Consider the following 16271-nt stretch of genomic DNA (forward strand, 5'->3'; position numbering starts at 1 on the left):
AGCTTTCCCTTCTGCTTCTTTAAATTCATCTTTCTCCATCTTCTCTGCCACTTCCAAATTTGGTTGCTGCTATCTATTTTCCTTTTCTTCTTCTCCGTATGGCTTGTGCCTTTTGAAAAATCTTAAACTGTCATTTATTTAAAAACCGTATGGGGTGGTAACAGTGCTAAATGCTAGTGTTCAAGCTATTATCTTTTGATCCTGAAGATTTAAAAATCACTAGTCCTTTCTCACGATCAGGAACTGAGTCTTAAAGTGAACATTCTTTGCTTCTCAAATAGTTGTTGAAAGGTAGAAAATGACATTTTCGATCTTTTGCTTAAAACATTTTGTATTGGGCAGCCCCGGTGGTGCAGCGGTTTAGTGCTGCCTACAGCCCAGGGTGTGATCCTGGAGACCCTGGATTGAGTCCCACGTCAGGCTCTCTGCGTGGAGCCTGCTTTTCCCTCTGCCTGTGTCTCTGCCTTTCTCTCTCTCTCTCTCTGCATCTCTATGAATAAATAAAATCTTAAAAAAAAATTTTGTATTGGGGGCGTTTGGGTGGCTCAGTGGTTGAGGGTCCACCTTTGGCTCAGGGCATGACCCTGGGGTCCCAGGATCGAGTCCCACATCAGGGTCCCTGCAGGGAGCCTGCTTCTCCCTCTGCCTGTGTCTCTGCCGCTCTCTCTGCATCCTTATGAATAAATAAATAAAATCTTTAAAAAAATAAAAAACAAAATCCTCTGTATTAGAAGACAGGTAAAATCTTCTGAACTTTGGAGCTAATTAAACATGAATCAACAAAGTATCCCAAGAACATTTGATAATATCGCAGCATTTATGGGTCTTACTCTGCTAGTCGGGGTACTTTGCTCAAAAGGCCTGATACTGTGTCCAAACTACACTGGAGACACACACACACACACACACACACACACACACACACACAATCATTCAGTTTGACTTTACTTGCAACCATATATATGATACCTGGCAAGTAAAACAAGTTATTTGATTTGAAATGGAGCAGTGAGTAGAATTTTTATTGCAAAGTTGGCAAAAAAACTTGAGCCATTCGTATTTTTCCTAAATACGCTTAAGACTTAAGAGGAAAATGACAGATTTGTTGTGCTTGTCATAAAGGCTGTTTTATGATTTTATGTATATATATAAAAAAGCAAGCCTTTGTTCCTAAAAAAAATCCAGTCACAACTAAAAAGGAAAGTCAACAAATTAACTCCACAAAGTGCTGTCTTTTGCTTCTCTGATATAGGATGTGGGAAGGGTCATCAATCATGCAGAAGCAGTGAGGAGTGGTGGTGTGACAGCAAAGCCCATGCCAAGTCAGACAGAATGGGTTTGAATCCTGTGTAGCCTTCATGAGCTCTGGGTGCTGGGCAGGGTACCCAGCTGAGTCTTTCTTTTCTATAAAATGGGCATAGATGCCACAGGGCCCCTTTGAGGATTAAGCAAGAAGCACACATAGAAATTGCTTCTTGCCATGCCTGGTACAAAGTAGATAAAAATTCTGGTAGTGAATCTGCAGAAGAAAACATCAGCATCAAAATAACTTTACTGACAACCGCAGGTGACAGTGGCCACCAGGGTTGTCTGACTTGAAAGGCTGGTGGGCTGCATGGCAGTGTATGCGCTCTGCTTCCCTATAGGCTGAGGCATCAGACCTTTGGGATGCTACTTCCAGCGTGAGACTGTTCCACTTTATTTGCTATAATAAATCGCTCCACATTATAGCAATCACATCAATAAAAGCAATGCCCGGTGCTAATGTGCTATGAACGTCTCATCAGGAACTTAAGAAAATTAGTCTAAAACTGCTCACCACATCCAAAATCAGAGAGACTCATTTCTCAGTCAATTAGGTATGAAGAGTGAGTGAGGCTTCAGCCAAGTGTGAAAGGCTCTGGTGGAAAGCTTCCCAAGAAGAGGCCTGCTTCTTGCTCCTCAGGTTCTCACAGGGTGAAGGAGATGGAGGAGGACTTTGTATATAGTAAGAAACATCAATAAACTCTTGCATTGCCTCAGTTTTGCTAATAGGACCTTTGTGTTTGAGAAGAGGGTCCCTTGGTTTCCTACCTAAGTGCTATAATTGTAGTTGGCATGAAATTTTGTGGGGTAGAGCTTGGGTTGAGCTATTTCATGAAGGTCTATATGCAAAATAAATAGCAATAATCATCATAATTACTAATACTGTTAAGGCTCATAATTGGTTCGAGGCACTTTACTAACTCATTTAACCTTCTCAAGATTTCTACGAGTGCACCAATTTATAGAAGAAGGACAAGGAAATGGTACAGAGAAGTCAAGAGAGTCAAGGAGTGGAGGAGTGTGGGCTCTGAGGCCTTGCTCTTAATCACTTTTCAAGTAGGTGCTGCTTTGGTTCACACCAGGCCCTTTGCATAAACATCTGCATTCATCATCTCCTTCAAAGGCTCATTTCTGGAGCTCACAGTGGTTAGGAGAGGATTGTTAGCAGAAGATTGTTTCTGAGAGATTCCTTATTCATTCGCTCCACAAAGACAGGGATGAAAAAAGCACCTTGTACAAAATGCCAGGAGCCATGCTAGGCCTCAGGAGTTTACTATTTCATAACAATAAAAATGGATTCTGGCCTTTTTTTTTTTAAAGTAAATTCTGTTTGCTCAATTGGGAAAATATGAGTATTTTCCATGAGGAGACACAAATTCAGTATAGTGATGATAGGTTGTATATATATGGAGCTGTAGCTCTAGATGGGCTGACAAGCGTGTTTGACAAGCTTATGTATCATACCTCCATCCAGGAATGGTGTACACTTCCAGCTTCCGTGAAGAGCTTTAGCTCACGTGGCTAAAAGTTAGACCATTCTTGTGGGGGCTTGGGGGAAGTTTCTATTATTGGTATTAAGTGTAATAGTACATACATAAAACCATCATAACATAATTTTAAAGGATTTTTCACATGAATAAAATATGTTGTAATTGTGTATACATGAATACACTTCAAACAAATTGAGCATCTAAGTATTGACTTAAAAAAGGACTATATCGCAGGATTAGTTTTTTAAATGGATACTCTACAGTTATATATATATATATATATATAAATTTTTTTCTTTACATTCTTAAAAAAATTGTAGTGGACGCAGGATGTTACATTAGTTTCAGGTGTAAAACATAGTGATTTGAGACAAGTTGATTTGTTAATGCTGTGCTCACAAGTGTAGCTACCACCTGTCACCATGAGCTGCAATTACAATACCATTGCGATGCAATTACAAGACCATTGACTATGTTCTTCTCTATGCTGTTCCTTTTCTCCCTGTGACTTATTCATTCCATAACTGAAGCTCTATCTCCCTCTCCTCTTCACCCATTTTGTCCATCTCCTTACTCTCCTCCCCTTACATATATCACTTTGTAAGAATAAATCTATTGTACATAAAAACACAAAGACCATTTTCCCCACTTAAAATCTGTTAAATTCCAAAACTTCACATAGGGCCTAGGCATGCTAAGCACTCAGAATGCATTTATCTAATGAAGGCAAAAGGAAGAAAGAATGGAGTGGAAAGCAGGGCCTCTGAGAGCAGCCGGCAGGTTATGCACTTCTCCTAGAAAGATGGCTTTCGTGGCCAATTCTGATGACACAAATCAATGGAATGGAATTAATAGAATAAATGAGAGCAGGCTTAACGTTATATGGGGGTTGCAGCAGCCATCTTGAGCCCCAAATATTTTTTGAATAATTAAGGTCTGATGAGCTCTCCCCTAATTTCAGTAATCACCGCTGTTGATGGAATGACGGCACACTCTCTTTGTTTCATAATGAACAAACTGAGAAGCTAAGTCATCCAATTAAAGGCATAAACGACTTCAGTAGTACCTAGAATAGGTCTGGAGTTTCCAAAATCCCATCTCATCTTTCTACTTCTCATAGAGAGGCATGAAGACACAGCATCCCTACTCTCTTCCCAGTATGCCACACGGGGGTTCAAGAGGTGGGTGCAAGTGCTCTCTCATACACAGACCTGCTTGTTCTTAACATTTATTCTGTATTAAAGTTCCACTATTTTTTTTTTTAGTGTTGCACTAGATCTGTCTGATATATTGTTTATACCTAAAATTTCATTTTCATTGTTCCATTTATATTGTCAAAGTTGAAGTGGACAGGCCCCGTTTTGTACAGCCCAGTTGAGAACTATTTTTGCCTTAGCCACTGAAATAAATGCGGTCCAGCAGAGTGTAGTGAGGCACTTCATGTAACCTCATCGCTCTTCTTGAACAGACCACTCCTTGGTCACAGACATCACCTCTTTGGTCTTTATGCGTTAATCATTTGCTTTGTTTTCTTGGGGGCATTTATTGATGAACCTAGTTGATGGATATTAAAAGCACAAAAACTTCAATTCACATTCTATAAATGGGAACTGAAACTTTCAAAGCTGTTTTTACCAAAGCAGTTATAAAGCCAGAGCCCGAGGAAAGGAGGGAATTAAGCACATTTATATGCTCTGCTTTCCTTTTTTGGTTTGGTTAGCCAGATACCTTGGACCATGCAGGAATTCTAAAAGTTACTAAATTAAGAATCATTATATTATTAGTCTTGCCAAACGGCTTACTGATGCATACATAGTGGACTGACAGGAGCATAATCTTAAAAGGAAATAAATGTGATTTTTGTTATTAAACAGATTATTGTGAAAACAATCCACAATATAGGAGAATGTAGAGAGCCTATATGCATTTCTATGCTCATCTAGTTATTCATGGTGGGGATGAGATGCATTTATTGAATACTTACTACTTGTCAGGAACTCTACTAGGTATAATAAATATGTTCTTTTATTAAATACTTCAAATAATCCTATATTTTTTTAGATATCCTTATTCCCATTTTACAGATGAAGAAACCTACAATTGGAAAGAGTTTAGGTAACTTGCCCCTGACACAAGGGCCGGAGGTGCTACTGGCTCTGCCTGTTTGTAACAGGACATAGAAACGTGGCAGTGACACTTAAAAAACACTTGTCACACCTGCAAGACATCCGACAGTACAATTTTCTAATGTCTTTTTCAAATCCTACGTTTAAAAAAAAAAGGGTCACTTTTACTTACAACTTATGGTTATTCCAAGTTCCACACTGTGTTTCTTGGGGAGCTTCACGTGAAACGTGCCACTACTCGGGATGACGGACTCTGTAATTTCAAAACAAAGAAGAGATGTTTGTACGCGACCTGGAAGCACCAATCAATGAAGATGCATCAGGAATTCTTGTGTCATAAGCGTCTGAAGTTAAAGTTGTGGGAAGTGAAGCAAGGAGAAGGCCCGTAGGATCCTGATGAACTCTGCTCCTGGTGAAGCACACCTGTCGCGCCCGAAGGCAGCCGTGCGTGATTCACAGCAACACCTGAGCTCAGTATCCTGAAGTGTCATCCGGGCAACCTTTGCATCCCATTCACCTGGACTGGGTGAAAATACAAATACAAATACAGCTTCCTGAATCACCCTAGATCGACAGGATCAGAATTTCTGAAGATAAAGCCTGGCAATCTGCGTGTTAAGCATGTTCTCCAGGTGATTCCCAGGCACACCAGAGTTTAAGAACCATGGGTCTGATTATATTCTTTTTTTCCTCTTCAACCATGTTTCCCAGAGTTACCTATTCAGCGATACTTTCTCTTTTTCAACCTTTGTTAGAAGGTAGCTGGGGGAATCGGTTTTCAGGAGAAATTTTAGCTTGATGAGATGGTTGTCGATCTGGGGGGCAGCGAGGTGCCTTCATTTGTAATATAAAGAGTGAAAAATATACCCCAAGAAGGTGGAGACAAGAGTGATACTTGAAATATTTCACAACCAGAATAGTATTGGCCACAACCCCTAAGCTTGGACGCTGCCTGCGGGGTTGAGACACAGGGCGCCAGGAGGCCCCCACTGCTCAGAGGGCTGTCCTTTGATTTCTGGATCCTGGGGAGCTCCAGGAGGCCCCAGGGAGGAGCAGGAGGGCAGGAGGTGCTGGAGCAGAGTGAAGGTGGGCCCAGGTGCTGGCCGAGCCCTACAGAGGGGAGCTAAAAGAAAGAGAACCGGGATCTCAACTGTGGATAGAACGAAGTTGAGTTTACCAGGGCCCGATTAGTATTTGAGAAAAGAACTGCTACATAGATTTAGATAGACTTTTCCTAAAATTCCTTTGTTAGGACATTCTGGGAAACCTTCAATGAGACAGAAGGTTAAAAAGAAAATATCCACTGAGGAGATAACATCTATTCACGCTCAGCTGACTGTAGTCCTTTCTTGCAGGTTTTGGAAAGGGGTGCAAGGGGGCGGATGAAGGGAAACATCAGCAAAAGGGTGGGGGGCCTGTCGGATGGCAGAGCCACACCGTGGTTACAACTAGCTCTTGGCTCAATCTGTTCATCAAGTGTTTAACGCCTTTTCTGTCTCTGCAAAGCTCAGGTGAAAGTTGGGAGGGCCTCGTGGAGGCAGAGCTGGGCTATTCCCTTCTTGGGCCGTAACTTGCTCTTCCAGGCCTGTTATGCTTTCCCAGGAGAAATGCAGGCAGTAAACCTTTTACAAGACCAGAAGCTGATCTTCCAACTCAGAAGATTTGCCACCAACTGTTAAACTGGAAAGCACAATAAACATTTGATTTCTCTGGGCCCTCCAGGCTTCTAGAATGCCACCTGTAAAAAAGGATCTGCAAGCTGCCCCTCACAGATCCCACCGTTGTGCCAAGTAAAGGCAAGTCTTCCCTTTTGGGTCTTTTCTTTCCTTCCAGTGCTTTGCACATTTCCCAGGGAAGCTGGGGAGGCTGCTGCTTCTCTAACCCCCTCCCACTTTCCCCCCCCTTTTTTGAAAAGTTTTTATTTAAATTCCAGTTAGTTAATGTGCAGCATAGTGTTAGTTTTGGGCGTACAGTTTCGTGGTTCAACACTTCATACATCATCCTGTGCTCATCACAAGTGCCCCCCTTAGTCCCCATCACTTAGCCCATCCCTCTGCCCACCTCCCCCCCATCCTGTGACCTGATGGTGTGCTCCCTACAGTTAAGAGTCTGTTTCTTGGTTTGTCTCTCTCTTTTTTCCCCTTTGTTCGTTTGTTTTGTTTCTTAAATTCCACATGAGGGAGGTCTCTCTGACTTATTTTGCTTAGCACCCTCCCACTCTTCTTAACTCTGTCGTGAGGGCCACAGACCGTGTGAGTGGATGTCTTCGGCTTTGCTGTTGTCCTCAGCAAACATTCTGACATACCAGAAAGGACCCGTATATATTTGTTTCTTCTCTAAGAATTCATGTGAGGGGCACCTGGGTGGCTTAGTGGTTGAGCATCTGCCTTTGGTTCAGGTCATGATCCCGGGGTCCTGGGATCGAATCCCCACAGGGAGCTTGCTTCTCTCTTTGCCTCTCTCTCTGTGTGTCTCATGAATAAATAAAATCTTTAAAAAAAAAAAGAATTCATGTGAAATGTCCCATTTCTCAACAGTACTTGAGATAGATGAAGTTATTTCCCCTGACTTCAAAACGACTGAATAGTTTTGATACTTTGGGGTAGAAAAACAAACAGGGTCAGGAACAACATGTGGGTGTGCTTATTTCCTCGGTTCAGAGGCCGCAGGTGTCATACATATTACTTCCAAAATATTCCTCAGATCTGTGCCTTCCATCTCACCCCTGAGTCCTCTACGTTCTCCCTTCCAATAATGGAAGGCTAACTGCCACCCTTCTTCCTACCCACAACGTGACAGTTTAAGAATGGAGAATGAGCATGCAGAGTGGGGGCAGAGAGGGCGTTTGAAGTGGCCACATTTTGCCCACCGGCACCAACAGCCAGTCTGCAGAGAGAAGGGAGAAACCAGCAAGCCTACCTGAGGAGCATGTATGGTGGTCTTGGAGAGTGCCTGTGCTTGGCCTTGACAGCTCTCCCCTCTGGTTCTAGGCTGTGCTGGGCCTGCCTGCATATCCTGTCCTCCAGGGCTGTGAAACTCCTGTGTGCTTCCAGTAAATGCTCCTTGTCTGCCTGAATTAGCTCAAGTGCATGACTGTTGCTTGCAACTGAATGATCTCTGATGAACACATTGATCTAGTAGCAGACATGGGACCGCCGCTAAGCAGAAAGCGTCCACAAAAATGTTCGTGGGTGTAGTAGGAATCTGATTACCCAGATAAAACACCAAGTGGTCCATATGCCAGTGCATAAGAAGCTTTAAAGGCACAAATAGCTTCACCACTTAGGGAACTTGTTTCATGTTTTTTTTTTTTTTTTTTTAGTGTTATTTTTATTTTTATTTTTTTTTGCCAAAATTCTCTGTGAAAGGGGAGGGGAAAATATGGTACACTTGCATGTATGTATTCATGGAGATATGTAACAGCTTGTCCACGATGCTATATAGATGAGGTCTTGGAATCCGAAGGGCCAGGAATCATTGATCTAGAATAGTTACCATAGCAACATTTTGCTTTTATAAATTTTTGATGCAGGGAACCTTGACCAAGATTAACACTGTTAATGACACTGGAGGAGATATTATCACTTCCTGGAAAACAGTAATGAATCATGTTTGACTACATAAGATTTGAAATATTCAGAATGATGAACAAATATCAACAAATGATAATCAGCTGTGGCTTCACTTTAACCTTTAAATGCCAACATGATTTATTTTATATTTGGTGATTTTTTTTTTTTTTTGCCTACACAGTTATTTGGTGGTTAAAGCAAAGGCATATTTAATTTGGTGTTTCTTAAAGAAATACTAGTAAAGAGGAAAAAGATACTTGGAGATACAATAGGTTTAAAATAAATAAGATGTTTATTTTGTTAGACTCCCATGTGATTATTCTGTGCTTCCCTTCTTTTGCTTTATCTTTGTTAAAACTGTAATTAAAAACACATTTGGGTAAACAGAGGCTCCCTGCTTTCCAATTGGCCTGCTTTTTCTGTCTGAAGCATTTGTCATTGGCACTGTAAGATAATCACCGCATCATAATTCATTAACCTGGACACCCTTGTGAGATTTGAAAAATTAAGAGATTCTAACGGGGTGGGTGGTGGTAAATGTAAATGCTTAACTTCCACCCACTCAGAGGAAAGCACTGGGGGCTCTAGTAATGATGGCAAACATCATTTGATAGGGTTTTCCCTGGGACTTCTTTTCAGAACAAAGCTGCATCTCTTCCAACAAAATAACCTCGGAGTTAAAGCAGAATCTTCAAGTATTCACATTTTTTTTTTTTTAGACTGGTATGGAAAAGACAGTATTGGGATGCCTGGGTGGCTTAGCAGTTAAGCTCCTGCCTTTGGCCCAGGGCCAAAGGGTCTCGGGATCGAGTCCCAATTGGGCTCCCCTGCATGGAGCCTGCTTCTCTCTCTGCCTATGTCTCTGCCTCTCTCTGTGTCTCTCGTGAATAAATAAAACAAAATTTTAAAAAAAGAAAAGACAGTATTGAAAAAGGCAAAATGTAAATTGTACATATATTATGAATATAGCTTTGTAAAATTACACGTATGGTAAAAAAATTGGTAAAGAAATAGAAAAAAATTAAACTTTTTTTTTTTAAACTGATGAGGCTATGAATCATTCCAGCTTTAAACAGAATTCCATAAATGTTACTACAATGTTGTTTGTACAGAGGTACCCATCTAAAGAGATAGATTTAGGCAAGAGGATACTCACAGTCCAGCTTTTTAAACACTCTCTATGTCACTTGAAATATTTATAAAGTAGAGATGGCTTACCTCTGAGACCAATAGCTTGGGAATTAATATCTGGGCATCACATATTTTTGAGGAAGAATTTTGGAAATAGGTGGCCCACTGCCGGATAATTAGGAATACATCCAGAAGGATAAGGGCAGTCTTGAAATAGCTCATGTCTGGAGATTTCCTACCAACGTTCCAAGTTCTCAAATGGCTAAAAAAGAGCTTTCTGATTCCAGTAGTTTCCAACAGATTCCAGTAGATTGGTAATGACTGGCTAGTAGCTAGAGTGTCTTATTGGAGATCCTGATGTTGTCCCTAGGCTTAGGAGGAGGATACTGAAATCAGTTAGCAATCAATGTCAGCCATGGGAGGAGAGCATGATAGGATCGGATTTTTTTCTGGCCCTATTCTACATCATATCTATCCATTTGAAATGGGTTGAATTACAGAGCAACCAGGGCAGAGTAGAAGCACTTAGGTCCCTTTTTTTCTGTCTCTTATTCAAGTAAGCTTGGTACTGAATAAAGTGAGTTTAATAGACATAGTTTCTATGTTTTAGGAGCCTAAACCAAGGATATTCAAGTTTCTAGTCAACAAATATTAAAGTGTATATATACATTAAATGTGGATTACAAGATGAGCAAATAGTGATGATACACATAAAAATGCAGTTACAGCACAAATAAATACTTAGATACTGCTGATGGAAGAGGTCAGATTCTGCTGGCCATTCCCTACGGGAGTGCCTCAAGTAAATGCTGCTCAACATCCTACAGCTCCCAGGATATTCACCTCCCCTCAACAACCAAGGACAGTAGGGCAGAGGTTCAGAAATCCTGCTCTGTCATGCTGACAACTCTGACATCTCTTTCAAAGAGGCAGTGTGATATGACGTGGAAAAGACAGGTGCAAGTCAGCAGACCTGGGACCTACTCTTCACTTTGTAATATGACCTTGGGTTTCCCCACCCAAACTTCAGTTTTCCCATTTATAAGTAAATGGAGATAGTGAATCGTACAAATCACTTTACCACGAATGTTGTGTGCTTGTAGTAAGTACATTCTGGAACTTCTGGACAGCCTTCTTTGAAAACCATACCCTCACTAGCACCTGACTTATTCTTAAGGGTCCTTCTATCAGATTCCTGCTTGGCTGCAGCTACCAAACCTAAGAATTAGAAACGTGAACTGAGGATGCCTGGGTGGCCCAGTCGGATAATTGTCTGATTCTTGGTTTCAGCTCAGGTCATGAGCTCAGGGTCATGAGATCAAGTCTTGTGGCAGGGTCTGCACTGCTTCTCTTCCTTTCCCTCGGCCTGTTTCTCTTCTCTCAAATAAATAAATAAAATCTTAAAAAAAAAAAGAACTTGTACTGGCTAGGGACTTTGGCAAAGTTGGGGCAAACAAGTACAATCAAGAAAGAACTTGTACAGAGACAAATAGAGCAGATATGCAGAAACAAGCAGCACGGAGAGACCAGGAACCCCAGAGAAACAGTGGGTACAGCATCAGTTCTCGATGTAGAAACTGAAGTTCCTGGTTCCAGTCCCTCAGGAGAGACAACCACACTTAATTCATTCATATTGGCTGAGAGTCTCCCGCATTCCAAGGGCTATTGTGGGTGCTGGGATACATTCGTGAACAAAAGGCACAAGTCTCTGACATCATAGATTTTTTTCCCACTGGAGAAGACAAGACAGTAAATAAATCCACAACATAACACCAGGGCATGAGAACGACTAAGAAGAACCATAAATCTGGGCAAGGGGACAGAGTGATAGATGAGGGAAGGATTCTCTGAACAAGTGATATGTGAGCAAAGACCTGAATGAAGTGAGCGAACCCCCAGACCGTGGTAGGACAGAGCTACCCAGGCGGGGGCAAAGTGCAGAGATCCTTCAATAGGACTGTGTTCGGCATGTCAAAAGCAGCCAGTTCACACTCCCGTCCTCATTCCAAGTCCTGCCCTCCTCCTGAGGGACTCCACTGTGTGCCTGGTGTTTCCATCACGCTGCATGTCCAATTCCCGGACCTCTGGCTGAATAATACTCGCCTCCACTCCACATCACTTCTGTAGCTCCCTTACCCTGAGCCTTACTTGACCTTCTCTGAAATCCTAAGCTCTAATATGCCACTTGGACCTCAGTCTCCTGCCATCAGCTCCCTCCTCAATTTTCTCTTCCAATGCCTATTTTTCTACCTGAATACTCCTAGATCCTTAGTCTTCTCTTTCTTTCCAGTCTACCACGCTGATCCATTATTGATGTCCATCCCTCTGCAACCTAGATTCCTCCAAGGTATCATGTGTAGTGGTAAGAGCATGGCCTTTGGAGCCAGACTGCCTGGGTGAAAATCCCAGCCCTACCATTAACTTCGGTGGGCCTCAGTTTTCTGGGGACATAATCCTAGTGACCTCCTTGCTGTTATGAGCTAAAACACACACAGTGCCTAGAAGACCGGCATGCTGTAGAGTAAGCATTTGATAAATATCACCGTGAGTTTTAGGTTATCACCAAAATTATTCATTTGCTCTTCCTGCAACAATTTGACTTGCTATGACTTTAGTTTTCTTTCTGTCAAACCTTCTCCAGAAATCTTAATCTCTGGCTTAATCTAATTACCTCCCACCTCTGCTATTATTTCTCAGGAGCGGAAGTCACCTGACAAAAAACTACTTGCTCATGCAGGTTGACTGTGTATAAACTTAGAGCCTCCAGACCCTGCCTGGTCCACTACCCAGCCTGAAAATCCCTTTACAAGAGTCTGGTTAGATTTCTCACTCATTTCCCCGTCAGCTATTCTAAACAATCTTTCTTTTCAACTCCCCAAGATGCTGCTCCTTTTACCTTTGCTTGACAGTTCATACATGAGATCCTAAAGACACAGATAAAAATGTGCTGATGGTCTCACATCCTTCTCTACAAACTCACAAGAGGCAGCTGCCAACCTTCTGTCTTGGACTAGTTACCTACCTATGTTCTAGGTAACTTCCCCTCTCATCCCTTTAGGGACTTATATCCATCAATTCTCTTTTTTCTTCCTCATTCACTTTAGGCCCCAAATATGCTCTGATCTCTCCAATATCAACAAGACAGAACAACATGTCCCCTCTGGGCTCCCCTCTATCTTTCATCCCATCTTTTTTTCAGCCACAGCTACGCTTCTTAACATTGCCACATGTTCCCGAGGGCAAATGTGATTTGGATTGAGAACCACTGATTAGAGGATAAAGCAATACAAAAATAATGTCCAGGAGGTAACTAAATGCTGGAACAGTTCTGAAAAGGGAACGCCACAGAGGCCTCCATCTTTATCCATTCACTGCAGTTTTCCAGCCGTCCCCTGTGCCAAAACCCAGGCCCACGGCAGAAGGCAAGCAGAACTTACCCGTACATCTCCCCCCTTCCTCAACCCTCAGCTTACCACAGCCTGACTTCTGCCCGCAGTTCCCTGAAACTCGGCTGCAATGTGGTTTTTTTCCCTATAATTGCCAAATGCAGTGGACCTTTCCTGCCTTATATCACTTGAATTCTCTGAAGCACCTTTATGCTTTTGACCATGACCTGGAAATTCTTGCTTTGGCTTCCAAAATGCCACCTTTTTTTTTGGTTCTCTTCCCACTTCTCATGCTGCATCTTCATTATCTCCTTCCCCTTTCAGTTTTAGTATTCCTCAGACAGAGTTCCCTCTTTCCTGCCACTCGTTCCCTAGTTCCTGTATTCCAGTGACTACCAATCACTCGCCATGGTGGTCCCTTTGCAGGGCTGCCCTCCAGTCCGCACCTCTCATCCTAGGATCCGGTGGTGTCCTGGGCTCTTCCTTTAACGTTCCAGTGGCAACACATGTAAGGTAAGTCTTTTCTTGTCTTGCAGCAGTTCTTGCTCTTGTCTAATTGGTTCTGAGCACTTTGAGGATATATATAATATTTTAATTATTTATTCATGAGAGACACAGGCTCCCTCTGGGGAACCCAAAGCAGGGCTCAATCCCTGGACTCTGGGATCATGATTTGAGCCAAAGGCAGACGCTCAACCACTGAGCTACCCAGGTGCCCCACTTTGAGGATATTAATCCTTCCTGTTTTCCCTTTAAATGATCTAAATATAGCTCAGTGCCTAACATTTAGTGACTGGTGCTCGATTATTGACTTTTGAATGAAGGAATGAATGTGCTTATCCTTTTCCCTAGAATTGGCAGTGGATTGACCTATCCAGGTCTAAAATAGATTTGTTGTTATCCTCAAATTTCCATTCTTCAAGTCTTCCTCTCCTGGAAATCATCACTATTTACTCAATGGCTGACCCTTCCATGTCAGGAGTCATCCATGATCTTCCCTTTCTCTCATCTTCCATATCTATTCCAGAAGCAAGATCTGTCAGCCCTGCTTCAAGCCATGTCCGAAATTTCACTATTTTCACCAAATCTAGCTCTACCACCTTGCCCAAGCCACCTTATTTTGACCTATCCATCCACTGCAACTTCCTAACTAGGTTTTCTGTTTCTGCCATTGTCCCTTCTCATTTCAGAAAGATCTTTAACACATTAACCAAGATAGCTCACTGCTGTCCCTAAAATGCTCCATGACCTCATTACACTTGAAATATAAATTCTTTATACCAAGGGACTGCATTAGTTGGCCCCTTCCAATCTCTCTCACCTCACCTCTGATTCCAAATCTAATCCCCACCCCAACTTCCTTATGCTGTAGTAAGAGCCCCAACTTTTAAAGAGTTACTGATTTAGTTGAGAGAGAGATTGAGTGCCCATGCTAGTGGGGGTAGGGGCAAAAGGGGGAGGACACACACACACACACACACACACAGAGAGAGAGAGAGAGAGAGAATTCAAGCAAACTCCCCACTGAGTGTGGAGCCCAACCTGGGGCTTGATCCTATGAGATCATGACCTGAGCTGAAATCTAGAGTTGGAAGCTTAATTGACTGAGCCACCCAGGCACCCTAGTAAGAGCCTTTTTTGCTATTTCTCAAACCCACCCAGATTATTATTCTGGTTCACCTCTTTTACACTGGCTGCTCCTTCTACCTGGAATACTCTCCTCCCAGATTCCCATAGAGCTGGCTCCTTCCTGACCTTCAAGTCTCTGCTCAAATGTCACTTCCTCCAAGAGTCATCCCACGCAATTAGCGCCCCACAGCTGTTCTCTAATCCGCATCCTGCCTTACTTTCCTTGGAGTACTTATTGCTGCCTACATTTATATATGCTAACTTAAATCAACTTTCTATAATACCATGAGCTTCATGAAGAAAGGAATTTTTTTTCCTTCCATGTCTACTGTTGCATCTCCCATGGACACTCAACAAGTATCTGTTGGGATAATGCAATCTCTATGTCCAAAGGCACATCTTTAATGATTGGTAAAGATCATTGGCTCTGTGAGATAGTATTTCACTGTGTGAAGACACTTTTATTAAATGGAAACTAGCACCAACCTCTATAACCCACACACCTGTTAGCTACTAACAAGGGTTCCCTTCCTGACCAAACATAAGTCAGGCTCCTCTTCTCAACTAGGCCTTGTTTTTGGCCTAGCCCTTGGCCTGCTGAGCCCAATTTTAGTGAAAATCAATGCTAAATCAATTTATTGAGAATCCCTCTTTGAATATATAATCAAATTCCTCATCCCCACACCGTGGGTATCTCATCAAGTTCCTGTTAATCATTTTCCATCCTATGACTTCCTCACCCTTACCTTGCTGGGGGCCATAAATTTCATTCCTGGTTGCCCTTACTGGTCTTGGACTTGAGTTTAATTTCTCTTTCCTATTCCAAGTCTTGATCTCTATTAAATAGTCTTGAAGAAAGTCTTCCTTGCTTTTAACAAGTGTCTGGTACAATTTGTTTTTAACACTGGAGACTGAATATTTACTTGCTGGGCTTGTATAAATCCACTTAATGAATTTTCATTGTTCCCTACCAATCTTTCATACATTCTTTGCAGTGGGAAGGGTCAGAGTGGCTTTTCTTGTCTGTGTGACAGAAGAATATGATTTGCCCACCATCTAGGGGCAAATCAGGAAGAATAAATGCTACATGATTTTTTTTATCACCTTTATAGTAGCTCTTACTTATTCATTTTGTCACATTTATTTTCAACTGTTCTTATGGTGACACTTTAATGGATAGCACAAAAACAATGATCAAAACAAAATGACACCCCAAATCTCCTAAACAAAAACGTGTTCAGCATGTAAAAAAATAGTTCCACCTCTGCCATATAATTCATTTAATTCATATGTGGTCCACTCCCGACTCTGCAGCTGATTTGCAATTATATGATCATACCTGCAACATCAAACTCGATTTCCAGGGTGACCTTGCTCATGATTGAAGAGTCTCGGAGGAGCTGGTTGGCTTCCTCGAAGGTGCTGTCTTCAGTCGGAATCCCGTTAATAGCCATCACTCTGTCTCCAATCTGTAGCACCCCACATCTATATTTAGAACCATATATTAGAGGATGTAGACAGAGCAAATAATTATCAAGTTGAAGTTGCCAAATCTATTTTGTTTTATCCCTGTGAAATAGCATACCTATTTGCTCTTGTTTATTCAATGATGTGGGCATCATACTGGGTCAA

At 42.0% G+C, this 16271-nt stretch overlaps 1 protein-coding gene across 22 annotated transcripts in view; it reads right to left on the bottom strand.

Moving 5' to 3' along the window:
- GRIP1 (glutamate receptor interacting protein 1) overlaps positions 1-16271 on the bottom strand; it is a 664081-nt gene that overhangs the window by 58570 nt on the left and 589240 nt on the right. For all 22 annotated transcript variants that reach the window (XM_077913731.1, XM_077913735.1, XM_077913732.1 and 19 more), the window contains 2 exons: positions 15979-16124; positions 5094-5174 (listed from right to left, as the gene is read on the bottom strand). In XM_077913731.1, the coding sequence (XP_077769857.1) occupies positions 5094-5174; positions 15979-16124 (227 nt within the window). The remainder of the gene's footprint in view (positions 1-5093; positions 5175-15978; positions 16125-16271) is intronic.

This window comes from Canis aureus, chromosome 11 (assembly GCF_053574225.1).
Source record: "Canis aureus isolate CA01 chromosome 11, VMU_Caureus_v.1.0, whole genome shotgun sequence".
In the NCBI taxonomy this organism is placed as follows: Eukaryota; Metazoa; Chordata; class Mammalia; order Carnivora; family Canidae; genus Canis; species Canis aureus.